The 13,463-nt window shown below is 41.0% G+C and overlaps 1 protein-coding gene across 3 annotated transcripts in view; it reads left to right on the top strand.

Annotated features, from left to right (window-relative positions):
* Positions 1–890: 890 nt before the first annotated feature.
* MLH3 (mutL homolog 3) overlaps positions 891–13,463 on the top strand; it is a 38,324-nt gene continuing 25,751 nt past the window's right edge. The window contains exons 1-5 of one of the 3 annotated variants that reach the window (XM_084632358.1): positions 891–1,163; positions 2,353–5,744; positions 11,281–11,379; positions 12,028–12,098; positions 13,040–13,144. In XM_084632358.1, coding sequence (XP_084488484.1) covers positions 2,426–5,744; positions 11,281–11,379; positions 12,028–12,098; positions 13,040–13,144 — 3,594 coding nt within the window. In that variant the 5' untranslated portion in view covers positions 891–1,163; positions 2,353–2,425. Of the gene's footprint in view, positions 1,164–2,352; positions 5,745–11,280; positions 11,380–11,573; positions 11,940–12,027; positions 12,099–13,039; positions 13,145–13,463 lie in introns of those variants that run through there. The other 2 variants (XM_084632359.1, XM_084632360.1) reach the window with 2 other exon arrangements.

Raw genomic sequence — 13,463 nt, 5'->3', positions numbered from 1 at the left:
TGGCTATAAGCAGGTAGACCTACCAACTCCTTTCACAGGTGGAGCTGCCATAATGGGTTTGAAATAGGACCAGCTTTTTGGGTTACCATATTGTTATTATTTGGCATGCATCCCTGTGCAATCATGGTATGCCATTATTATTACTTCATTCAGTTACGCTGAAACCTAAGATTTTTTTTGTCCCATTTGCAGTAAACTTAGCCTGCCCACTACTTCTTTGTGTGAGCCCAGATTGCTGTGTGGTAGACCCTGTATGCTGCCACTCACCGAGATTTTAATACGCTACCATGTGAGGCACGCCAGCATAGAGGCAGTTGGGCCTCCAGTCAGTGTTAACATAGGGAGAGGAAGGAGAAGTGAATGGGGAATGTAGGAGGAATGTGCTTCTGGCCCTATATGGCTAGTGACCTCCAACCCATCTGCACCCTCAAGGGAACATCCTGTCTGCTTACTAGATATTTATATGGCATCAGTCACCATCCCATTTTAACCCCAACCTAATTTCCCATGCTACCCCTTCCCTTGTCTGTGTCTGCTCAGCTTTCCCAGAGGCACTGCTGCTGCATTCATGAGACTGTTCAGGGGATGGTAGGGGAATCAAAGTGGGCAGCCTTGGGCACACACCTTGGCCATGCCCCACTGAACAAAACTGACAATATGGTGCGTTTGCCCACCACAGAGGACGGAGCCAGTGGGCGGTAATCAATTGACAACATAAGACAGAATGGGCCACGCTCAAGAAAGACTACAACTCCCAGCATGCACTGAATCATGTTGCAATGTATGTTGGGAATTGTAGTCACCTCCGGCCTGTCATTGTTCTTCCCGCGGCTCCACATATCTTCACTGCGCATGTGCCATAAGGGTTTCCTCTCCCCGCCTTTCTTCCCTCGAACTGGGTCTGGGACGGCTACCTTGCGAGCCGAAGAGCTGCGGCGGGCGGTTGGTCTGTCTCGCGCCCCGACCTTTGGTGTGGAGGAGGCCCCTCCCCCCTCAACGGGTTCTGTGGGACTGTGCGGGGACATTTTAATTTAGTCACCAAAATGCAGCTGCCTCTCTGAGCTGGTATGGTGGCGGAGGGGCTGGGAGGCCCCTGTTTGGCATTGGCAAGGGCCGGGCCAGCACAGGTCCCTCACGCTGCTGCGGCAGGGGAACTGTCGCTTGTAAGTTGCTAGACTTCATCCCTGGGGTGGCTGAACTGTTTCCCTTCCTTTCCTGCCTGGCATTCGGGGCAGTGCCCTAGCGAAACTGGGCACCAAACTCTCCCAGCAGAGAGCCATAGCTGTAACGTGCGTCACACGGGCACCTGCGTGGCACCTTGGTCTCAGTGTGGACCTGTTGCAGGTGCTGGGGCAAGTGACCTAGGCCTGCCCAAACCAAAAAGCCAGTTGGTCATAGCCTGTAGCGTGGACAGGGCCTAACTGATTGCACTGACACCTGTGACTAGGCTAAATCCTGGGATCTGGGCCATGATTGAAGTGGATTGAAATAGGAAGGGGAGCACTTGCTGTACCTGCCAAAGAGGAAGGGAGCTAAGCGGGAATGCTGCTTCTCAAGGAAGAGAAAGGAGAGGGGCTTCCCTCTGCTTTTAGCTCAGGAGAGGGAGCTGTGCTTCCCCAATCCCCTTCTCTCTAACCTGTAGATGTGAGATTCAAGGGAAAAGTGTACATCCTGCTAAACACCACAGGTGATGAATGAATCAATGTGGTATAAAATAATCGTAATAGAAAGAAAAGCTTAATTTATTAGACCCAACCACCACCACCTTTGAGCCAGCCCATGTGCCAGTGGGGTTTTATGGGAACTGCATCTTCCCAGCTGGATGCATGTTGGAGTGTTTCCAAGGATAGATGCTGCCTGGCCATGGGGAGGATGGACATCCGGAGTCCACTTGAAAGCAAACAGCAAAATAAGTTTATTGGATGACAAGATGTGAAGAGGGCTCTGAGCCTCACTTTTGGTGGCACTGAGTACCTATTGCTGAAGTTACTGGCAACTGGTGCTTTCCCCGTGCAGGTCATTGATAGCTTGGTTTTGGTTTGTGTGTTTGGATTTTCTTTTAGGAAGTATGGGAGTAGGGAAAGGAGTATAGTGTTAATAAGGATCATGAAAATGGGGGCACTTTTTATTTTTTATTGTTGCACTTTCATGCCTAGGGAACTGGCTGATGCCTGGTCATAGCCAGGGCAGGGAAAGTGAGCACAGAAAAACGCTCTGAATACCAGAAAAAAATTAAGGCATTCATGGAGGCAAAATAAACTTTTTAAAATGGTAACTTTTTATCCAGTAAATGTAAGAGATTTTCAAACTCTGAGCTTTTACTCTTTGTCCCTTTGTTGTTTTTTTTTACAGGGGTCTATTTCAAAGAAGGAAGAGGAATGATATTCCTGAAATTTCTTGGGTTTTTCACCTTTCTGCTTTTGCCATGATCAAATGTTTGGTGGAAGATGTACGCACCAGGTTACGCTCTGGAGTGGCCATCAACTCACTGGCCCAGTGTGTTGAAGAGCTTGTCCTCAATAGCATTGATGCTAAAGCAACATGCGTGGCCATACGGGTGGATTTGGAAACTTTCAAGGTCCAAGTGGTGGACAATGGCTCTGGGATGGGGAGAGAGGACCTAAATAAAGTGGGTAATCGATATTTCACTAGTAAGTGCAATTCAGTGGAGGACTTAGAGAATCTGAAGTTCTATGGTTTCCGAGGGGAAGCTGTGGCCAGCATAGCAAATATGGCCAGCATAGTGGAAATTTCATCCAAGACCAACAATACAGTGAAAACCTTTATGAAACTGTTTCAGAATGGGAAAGCACTGGAAGTCTGTGAGGCTGAATTGACTAGACCAAGTGGTGGAACAACAGTGACTGTGTATAACCTGTTCCACCAGTTACCAGTGAGGAAAAAGTGCATGGATCCCTTGCTGGAATTTGAGAGGGTTAGGCAGAAGATAGAGGCTCTTTCTCTCATACATCCTTCCATCTCATTTTCCTTAAGAAATGATGCTTCCTGTTCTATGATGCTTCATCTACCAAAGACAAAAGATATGTGTTCCCGTTTTTGTCAGATTTATGGACTGGGAAGAACACAGAAATTACGAAAAATAAATTATACATCTGGGGAGTTTGAGTTAAGTGGCTATATCAGTTCTGAAGGGCATTACAATAAAAATATGCAGTTTTTGTTTGTGAATAATAGACTGGTTTTAAAAACAAGATTGCATAAACTCATGGACTTTTTATTAAGGAAAGAAAGTGTAATTTGCAAGGCAAAAGGTGGCCCTGCCAACAGACAAATGAGTTCAAGTCCTGTTCGGCATCGTGGCCCAGAGCTCTATGGAATCTTTGTTATCAATGTGAAGTGTCCTTACTGTGAATATGATGTGTGTCTGGAACCTGCAAAAACTCTGATAGAATTCCGCAATTGGGATGCTCTTTTAGCTTGCATTGAGGAAGGAGTGAAAACATTTTTAAAACAAGAACACTTATTTGTTGAACTGTCTGGTGAAGACATAAAAGAATTTAATGAAGACAATGGCTTTAGTTTGTACAGGACCGGAACTCTGCATACTGCACTCTCTGAAGTAAAGAGCATACAAGACAATTTTAAGAAAACATGTGATGATATTGTAGATTCCTATGAAACTTTTAATTTGCAATCAAAAGCTGTCAAAAGAAAAGTGACTATTCAGGAAAAGTCTTCAGATCTCATAGGTTCAAATGGTAATGCTGGAGAAAAGGAAGTCTCCCCAGGTCTGATCATTGCTGAACCAGCTGACGCAGCGAGTCCTCTGCTCAACAAAGAAGGCACCAATTCTGATTTCTCAGAATCAGATATCTCAGAACAAGAGCCAAAAGAGTTCAGCAATCCCAAAATGGTGTTTGTGAGCCGCAAGTCTTCAGAAAATCTCTATGGGGAGTCCAGGTCAGAAAGAGTAGAAATAGACAGTTATGCTAAAATGCCACATTGTACTGAGAATTGTGTGGAAGATGCAAAAACACAGGAGGACAGTGCAGCTCAGAAAAGCAGCATCAACATTGCCTTTGGAAATGGTGTCACTCAGGGGCAGCATGAGAGAGTTGAAGATACAGCTGATGGACCAGAACTTCTTTGGGGGAGAGTATTGATGGGAATGTCTGATGTGATGAAAGAAGACAGTAGAAAAAATAAAGGGCCAAATAATGATGGTGGAGGAAAGGTTGTTAGATCTGTACCACTGAAGTTGTGTTCCACAGGCCTTATAACTCATGTGATGCAAAATCAGCCACCGCATGAACAAACTGAAATGAATTGCTCATTAAACATGCATTCTAAACCTGGTCCTGTAAGTGCCAAGGACATATTTGGAAACAAGATGAGCTTTTCAGTTCAGAGTCTAAATGTTCAGGATATTTCTAGTATTTTAAATAAAGAGTATACTACACTACCCAATAGAGAAGTATGCAGAGCATATGCATATGAGTGGTTAGAAAATGAGACTGTATCAGGCCAGAAGAATGAGGAGGTAGCTTCCATTACTGCACGAGGTAGAAGGGAGTGTGTAACATCACACACTAGAGAGTTGCTTCCCGTCACTTCCTTGAGTTTTCCTCATAATGAAAATAATCCAAGCAACAGAAGGCAAATGGTTGAGCTATCTGTTACGCCCAGAACTCAAGCCTATAAGAAGCTGAGTTTGTCCATACAGTTGGGGTCTTTAGAGCGATTCAGGAGACATTATGGGAAGGTCAGGAGTGTTCCATCAGTATCTATTCCAGAGAAGAGGAGTGAATTTGAACCTCCAGATGTTCTTGGTTCTCTAGCTGATCTTGACAGCTTGAAGAATCAGAATAACAATTTTGAATGTGTTAACATTTGTGAAACTCAAGTTCTGGAACGTGCTGATTGTAATAATAGTTGCCAAGCTGGTTGCCTCCTTTCCTTGGAGAGGTCTCAGTTCTGTGGGAAAGAAACTTTGTTAGACAGAAAAGCTCCTTGCGTGAGAGAGAGTCCTATGACATTGACTGACTACTCTCAAATAAAAAGAAAAGACCTAAGCAGCAGTAGATTACTGGGATCACTAGCTTCTAAACTGTCCAGAATGAAGGGTGACCACAAGGAAGTTTTAGCTACAGAAGTTGTGGGACAAGTTGATGAACAATTCCAAACAGATTCAAGCAGAAAAGGTGACACATTGCATCTTTTGTCTCAAACTGATGATTTTTTGCAGAGCTCTTATCAAATGTGCCAAAGCACCTCACAAGAAGCAGGGATAGATGATTGCATCCTTGCATCTGCTTCTGATGAGCAGGATGCTCCCTTCAAAATGTATAGTACAAGAGGAGGGACCATGGAAAATGCTCTGAACCAGTCACTGCTCATCAACACAGATGGGGAGTACATGGCCCCCACAAGCAGTGGTTTGGCATTACAAAGTGAAAAATGTTATTCTGAAGACATCTGTAAAGATGGAAAGATTGTGGCTGTATCTTCAAAGCAGACTTCAGAAGCCACTGAGCTTTCCAGTGTAACTTTTTCAAGTAGTTTGGAAGTACTTGGAGATGTCAAAAATGCAGTTCAGTCTAAAAATGAGGAATCAATATTGTGTTCTGTCTGGATGCAACACTTTGATGTTTCACTGGGTAAGATGGTATACGTCAATAAAATGACTGGACTAAGCACCTACAGTACTCCTCCAACTGAAGAACTTCAGGCTGCTTGTACTAAAGATATAACTACAATGGCTGTGAATGTTGTCTTACAGAGTGGTAAGTACAGGATGTTTAATTTTGTTGCAAGGAAAGAGTGATGCAGATAGTTTGGGTCCTCCTAGCAGTGTAAAACGCTCTTTATGGCAATGCCTGCAATTTCCACACTGAAATAACTATTGTGTCACATGAATTAGTTCTGTAGAAAACAGGAAAATGTTGATGGCAATATGGAAATAGTACAGTAGATTCACATTTTGAAAAAGGTATGAAAATAGCATACTGCTAGCAGATAACCACCTGGTGTCACCCTGCATCATGCTCTGAGAATTCTCATGATCATGACCCATTTTGTCGTGTATAAAGTGAGAGACATATTTGAAAGTAAGGGTACTGGATAATCACGGCATTTATGAACCTCCTGCCTTGGGCAGTCATGTTCTTAAGGACATTTTGATACCATCAATACAAGAGACCAATATCAAGCTGTAAAAATCAGGTTTTGTTCAACTCTTTTACTGGATTTACATCAAAAGATAAATACTAAATATCTACAGTATGAAAACAAGTTCTCTAGTACTGCTGGAATCAAAAATTACATTGTTTCTGTAAGATGGTTGTTGCCAATAGGAGCTCCAAAAATTCAAAATTTTAATTTCAATTTTTATTTTCAAATACATTCCTCAGTTAATTTCTGATTAGAAGCATGTCTTACCATGAATTCTATCAGAACCTTGTGCTGAGCAAAAGGGGCAGTTTCTTGCAACAGTAACTATCAAGCTCTCTTAGGGCAGAGGTGCTTCTGAGTGCTATTTTGAAACGACACAGAGTGATTCTGGGACCTAGCCTGATAATGCACATAACATGTTGTCTGGATTAATAAACCAGTCTCTGTGATTGGAACCTCATGATACCAGCTTATGATTTCATAGCCAATAGAGTAAGTTCATGTTCAGTATTCAAGCATAAGTAGAGTGAGAAAGCCAAGACAGTGCAATGTTCAGGCTTTATACCTTTATCCACATATATCATATGCACATCTATCAAGCACTTCCTGAAGGTAGAGTTCTCTAAGTTCCTAAACATCACCATATACATTAACATACTATAATATCTCCTACCGGGAAGCTATTGTAACATCTGTTTTGTTTAGTTTAGTTGAGAGAGCAAAATTAAACATGAATATTGTAACTTGCTTATGTATTTAACATTCTGTTACACTGCCTTAAAGTCTATATAATCATATATAAAAATCAACTTTTTTTTACTAGCTTCCTTGGGAACTAGGGTATTTTCCTGTTCATTTGGGAAGGTAGTTATTTCACACCTTCATTTTATACAAAGTCTTATGTATTCCTTTCAGGTTATTTGATATTGGAGCAAATGCGAGTCTTTCTTTTGACAACAGGAGTTTGCCTTGTACTTGGTTCTTCTGGTGCCATGGTGTTTTGAGGGTCTGTTCTGATATCTATCAGTTGCTCATTAGCCCATGTTCCTTCCATTTCCTGGAGATTTGGGTTACTTTTCGTAATAATCCTGATAGCAGAGCGGGATTGTAGTATACTGACTGAAACATTCCTGGATGGGTTGAAACAGATTGGCAGTCTAACCCTGATCCCTCATGTGGCCTCTCTGACTTGTATTTTTCCACCATGCAAGACAGTTCCTTATTAGTAAACTAAGTATTAAGATGAGTGGCCGTAGATTGTCAGTGCTGGCATGCCTGAATGTAGGGTAGGGAATGGGTATTTTGGGACCTGGCAGGCTTTACTGTGGCCCTTTCTGTTCTTTCAGAATAACCCATTTCAGTTGTGGTAGTTTTGGAAATAATCCTTGTTGATTAAAGCAGCAACATACTCTTAATGAGCTCTGCCTTTGAGAGGCTCCAGTAGTGTCAGCCATCCTAAAAGTATTCATTGCTTTAATGTCTATGCAAGTACAGGGTACACCACCCCTCCCTAACACAGCACTTATGTACGTAGCCAGGGCCAAAGAGGAGGCAAACCACACCAGGGTTTGAAAACCTCTATTACTCTCACTAAAGAGCATAAACTAGTTACTGTTCATCAGTCTCACATCTATGGAAAGTCATTCAATAGTCTGATGGTATGAGATTGGTCAAGATGTGGACCCTGCAGAGACCACAGGTGTGATGGAATAAATGAAGTTAAAGAACACAAAGAGTGTTCAGAGTTTGAAACATGTAGTGCTCTGCTTTAGCCTAATTCTAAATCGTATCTACATTTCTGTTTCAGCTTCATGTACGCACTTGTGTGCAGTCCACGTTTTCCAGTTCAGCTGCATGTAGGCATTTTTGTGCAGTCCACATTTTCCTTTGCTCCATCACTTTGTTTTTCTCCTTTCTGCATATATGAGAAGCACTAGACCCAACTCCTTCAAGCATAGTCTCTCTGTAAATGATGATGATTTATACTACATAAATGTATCTTCTATCTAGAAGGATCCCAAAGTGCTCTGCAAACTGACTTAGAGGAATCTCTTCATCCAACACGGAAATGCAGCCTTCCCTAAATGGGACAGGGGAATGCAGCAGCACAGCATTAGCAGCAACAGTATAGAGCAATTTAGGATCGAAAGTGAAGGAGAATCCTGTATCCAGTTGAAACCACAGCGGGAATTCAAATTATTTATCCAAGACAACCCCATGTCTTATGAAAAATAATAATCATAAGTGCTCAAGAACTTTGTTTGTCTCATCTCTGAACATTAGACACCATGCTGGGTTATTGGTTCAGCACGGATGTGGATGGAAGAGCCCCACCTATTAAACCACCAGCACTTCTTTTTGCAGCCCCAGAATATTCCCTTAAGTACTAATCAGGCCTAATTTAATTTGTGAGATCTTATAAGAGCCCAGCTTGAGAAGCGTATACACTATGGGTCAGATTTTTGAAGGTATTTAGTAGGGCTGTCAATTAATCACAGTTAACTCACGCGATTAACTCAAAAAAATTAGTCATGATTAATCGCAATGTTAATCGCACTGTTAAACAATAGAATACCAATTGAAATTTATTAAATATTTTGGATGGTTTTTTACATTTTCATATTTATTGTATTCAGTGTTTTAATTGAAATAAAAAAGTGTACAAAAACAAAATAACGTAAAACTTCAGAGAGTACAAGTCCACTCAATCCTCCTTGTTCAGCCAATCGCTAAGATAAACAAGTTTGTTTACATTTACAGGACATAATGCTTCCGTCTTCTTAGAATCATAGAAAATTAGGGTTGGAAGAGACCTCAGGAGTTCATCTAGTCCAATCCCCTGCTCAAAGCAGGACCAACCTTAACTAAATCATCCCAGCCAGGACTTTGCCAAGCCGGGCCTTAAAAACCTCTAAGGATGAAGATTCCACCACCTCCCTAGGTAACCCATTCCAGTGCCTCACCACCCTCCCAGTGAAATAGTTTTTCCAAATATCTAACCTAGGCCTCCCCACTGCAACTTGAGACCATTGCTCCTTGTTCTGTCATCTGCCAACACTGAGAACAGCCTAGCTCCATACTCTTTGGAACCCTGCTCCAGGTAGTTGAAGGCTGCTGTCAAATCCCCCCTCGCTCTTCTCTTTTACAGACTAAATAAGCCCAGTTCCCTCAGCCTCTCCTCAGAAGTCATGTGACCCAGCCCCCTAATCATTTTTGTTGCCCTCCGCTGAACTCTCTCCAATTTGTCCACATTCTTTCTGTAGTGAGGGACCCAAAACTGGACGCAATAATCCAGATGTGGCCTCACCAGTATGAAATAGAGGGGAATAATCACTTTTCTCGATCTGCTGGCAATACTCTTACTTTTGTAGCTGGCATTGCAAGGTATTTGCATACCAGATATGCTAAATATTCATTTGCCCCTTTGTGCTTCGGCCACCATTCCAGAGGACATGCTTCCACAAATAAAAATGCGTTAATTAAATTTGTGACTGAACTCCTTGGGGGAGAATTGTATGTCCCCTGTTTTTATGTCCCCCCTCTTTTACCTGCATTCTGCCATCTATTTCATGTAATAGCCATCTCAGATAATGCCTCAGCACATGTGGTTCATTTTAAGAGCACTTTCACTGCAGATTTCACAAAATGCAAAGAAGGTACCAATGTGAGATTTCTAAAGATTGCTACAGCACTCGACCCAAGATTTAAGAATCTGAAGTGCCTTCCAAAATCTGATCGGGATAGGTTGTGGAGCATTCTTTCAGAAGTCTTAAAAGAGCAACAATCCAATGCAGAAACTACAGAACCTGAACCACCAAAAAAGAAAATCAACCTTCTGCTCGTGGCATCTGACTCAGGTAATGAAAATGAACATGCATCGGTCCACACTGCTTTGGGTTATTATCAAGTAGAACCCGTCATCAGCATGGACGCATGTGCCCTGGAAGGGTGGTTGAAGCATGAAGGAACATATGAATCTTTAGCACATCTGGCGCATAAATATCTTGCGATGCCAGCTGCGACAGTTTCATGAGAATGCCTGTTCTCACTTTCAGGTGATATAAACAAGAAGCGGGCAGCATTATCTTCTGCAAATGTAAACAAACTTGTTTGTCTGAGTGATTGGCTGAACAAGAAGTAGGACTGAGTGGACTTGCAGGTACTAAAATTTTACATTGTTTTATTTTTGAATGTAGTTTATTTTGTACATAATTCTACATTTGTAAGTTCAACTTTGATAGAGAGATTGTACTACAGTACTTGTATTAGATGAATTGAAAAATACTATTGCTTTTGTTTGTATATAGTGCAAACACTTGTAATCAAAAATAAATATTAAGTGAGCACTGTACACTTTGTATTCTGTGTTGTAATTGAAATCAATGTATTTGAAAATGTAGAACCATCCAAAAATATTTAAATAAATGGTATTCTATTATTGTTTAATAGTGTGATTAATCACGTGATTAATCGCGATTAAGTTTTTGAATCATGCAATTAATAGTGATTAATTTTTTTAATCACTTGACAGCCCTAGTAGTTAGTTGCTTAAAGATGCAAATCAGTGGGAGTTAGGCATCTGGTGGTTTTGAAAATCCCACTAGGCACCTATCTGCATCTTTCAGTACCTAAATACCTTTAAAAATCTGGCCTGCATCTCTGTGTCTATCAGTTTCTCTTTGTAAAAATATTTACATATATTTCATATAAAGGACACAATATAACCATGCACTGTGTGTGTTTAGTATTCACTTCATTTTGCACAGAAATGTGTTGTATTACAAATATACTTCTTTCTGTGTTCAATGTTTCAGTCTTTGCTCATATCCTTCATTACAACACACCTCTTCTGCCAAGCCAGCTAGTATTCTCCCAGTCACATTAGAAGTTAGGTTATTAGGTACTTACATTAATTTATTTTAAATGAAGTTCCCTATACTAGCTTCTGATCATTCAGAGCACTGTGTTATTATTTCTTCATTGCTGACTTCTAGTTCTATGGGTCAGGAATAATATCTTCATTGTTTGTACAGAACTGAGCACACTATAATAATTTAGTTAATAAAAATATGAAGAACGGGGCTCTAGAGATGTTTGAAACTTTGTGTCCGTTAAATTTGCAGCAGTAAATTTTTGTTGTGTGTTTAGGGTTTCAGTGCAGGTGCCATCCTTTTAGAAGTGAGCTTGTTCTACCCTTCCTTCCTAGACCTCGGGAAGAGAGGATTCTGGCAAGCCAGGATTTCAGAGGTAGGGTCATTTTGCCAGGACATAGAGTACAGTGAAAAACAAACCAAAGAACTCTGCCAGATGTCCTGACAGGAACCCAGACTTACTCAAGGTCTGTTAACAATGGGACTCTGTGAGTCATCTCATATGTGGAATTGGAAAAAAATCCTGCAGGGTTGAAGTCTATTAGAGAGTGTTTATATTTACAAGATGATGTTCCCAGTTCTCTGTAAAATCATGCTAATAGTTTAAAGAGCAATTATCTAATCCCCTTGTCTGTCCTCACATTCCAGTCTGAGTGTAGAAATTAGTTTAGTCCTTGGGACTCTTTCCCAAGAAAGGATGAAATCAATGTTTTGGTATGTGGCTTTGTCTAGAGGGAGTGGGCGGCTGAGTTTATCCATCTTTTCCTTTCCAGATTTTGTTGGATTGTTCTGTAGTGTATAGTGTAGTCAGAGAAGCTGCCCAGAGTCCTACTCCCATCTGACAATAGGAAGGAGCATTCTCTTGTCTCTTTTTCTCCCTTTCATTCAAAAAAGAGAAGAAAAGAAACCCAGACATTGTGAGCTAAAGGGTCCCAGGTTGGTGGGAATGAACAATCTGAGTACATCTTCTATTGGCACTCCTAGGCTTTCTTAATCCCCATGTTATACACAAATTCTCTCCTAGATGCTGATGGGGAGTCTCTCCAGTCCTTGTTTTCAGAGTGGGACAATCCTGTATTTGCTCGCTGCCCAGAGGTGGGTATTTTTACGTTCTAGTGTTTCAGTGGGAGCCATTTCAATCTTCTGTTATGTTGATTTTTTTAACTGAAATGGCAAATACCATAACTGTTGTGTATATTTATTCTGTTGTACATATAACAAGGGGCTTGTCTGTGGTACATTTTTATAGATTGTTTATATGTGAGTTCATTTTGTGAGTTTATGCAAATTAGAAGTGATTGATATTACAGCTGATCTTAAAGAATACTGTACCTTGTGTTATTTGGAAACCAAAGTGTTATTGTGGGCTGTGTCTACAATGCAAAAATAATCAACTTGACTTAGGATAAAATTCTGTCCCTTGCAATACTCCCCTTTCCCCTTGTATGTATTATATGGGTTATTTAAATACGTTTGTAGCAATGGCAGGACCATAATGTGTGAGGAAGAAACAATGTTGCACCCTATATCTGTGGAGCTTTTAGAGCGATTTCCTTTATAGTCACAGGGAAATATCTTTATCAATGTGAGTAAGTGTACAATTTCAGTCAGGATGTGCAGTATGCATACAAATATTTCCACTTGTGTACAATAGAGATGCAGGAGCAAACCACCTGCTGGTGAGTTTCTGAAGGGGAACAATTATTTGGAACATTTGCTGTAGTAACAGTCATTTTGAGATGATACATCTTCCTGGATGTTCAGCTGGTTGAGTGTGTACATGTCGGCTGACAACTAATGTCAGATTGTCTAATGAAATAGCTCTAGTGTGTGGGAAAGTGCTGAGAGAGGAGCAGAGGGATTACCAGATGGTATTTTGAGCTAGTTGTCTTCTTGTTAGAGGAACCAATGCACTAAGTACAAAGGGAGCCCTTTCCAGAATAGCCTTATTCAAAGCTGGCAGTTCGATTTTGTGGTTTTAAACTCAGTAGTTAAGTCTGCATCCTGTAAATTATCTGTATTGATCTTTTTCACAGGTTGCTGTTGATGTGAGCAGTGGCCAGGCTGGGAGTCTGGCTGTGAAAATTCATAATATCTTATATCCCTATCGTTTCACCAAGGAGATGATTAATTCAATGCAGGTATAATAAGTCAGATAGCAGCTTTGTGTAAACACCATGTTTCAACTGCTACTAGCCAAATAGTATTTGTCAATGTTTCTGCTTGGTGAAAAAGACGTAGGGAATTAAATAGATAATACTTTTAATTTGCAAAGAAAAGCATAATTGGTTTGTGAGAGAGACACCAACAGATATATGCATCTCAAAACCATCTCTTAGATGATTGTAAACAGTTACCTACAGAGTGGTTCCCAACTTTCTTGAGTTTAAAGCTAGTCAAGTCAAGAAATAGCCCTGCTGTCACTGCCTGGTAACTTACAGCACTATCGTTGGCACTTCA

Source organism: Lepidochelys olivacea (assembly GCF_965140295.1).
Source record: "Lepidochelys olivacea isolate rLepOli2 genome assembly, chromosome: 6".
Taxonomy (NCBI): Eukaryota; Metazoa; Chordata; order Testudines; family Cheloniidae; genus Lepidochelys; species Lepidochelys olivacea.
This window is presented reverse-complemented; position numbering and strand designations above follow the sequence as displayed.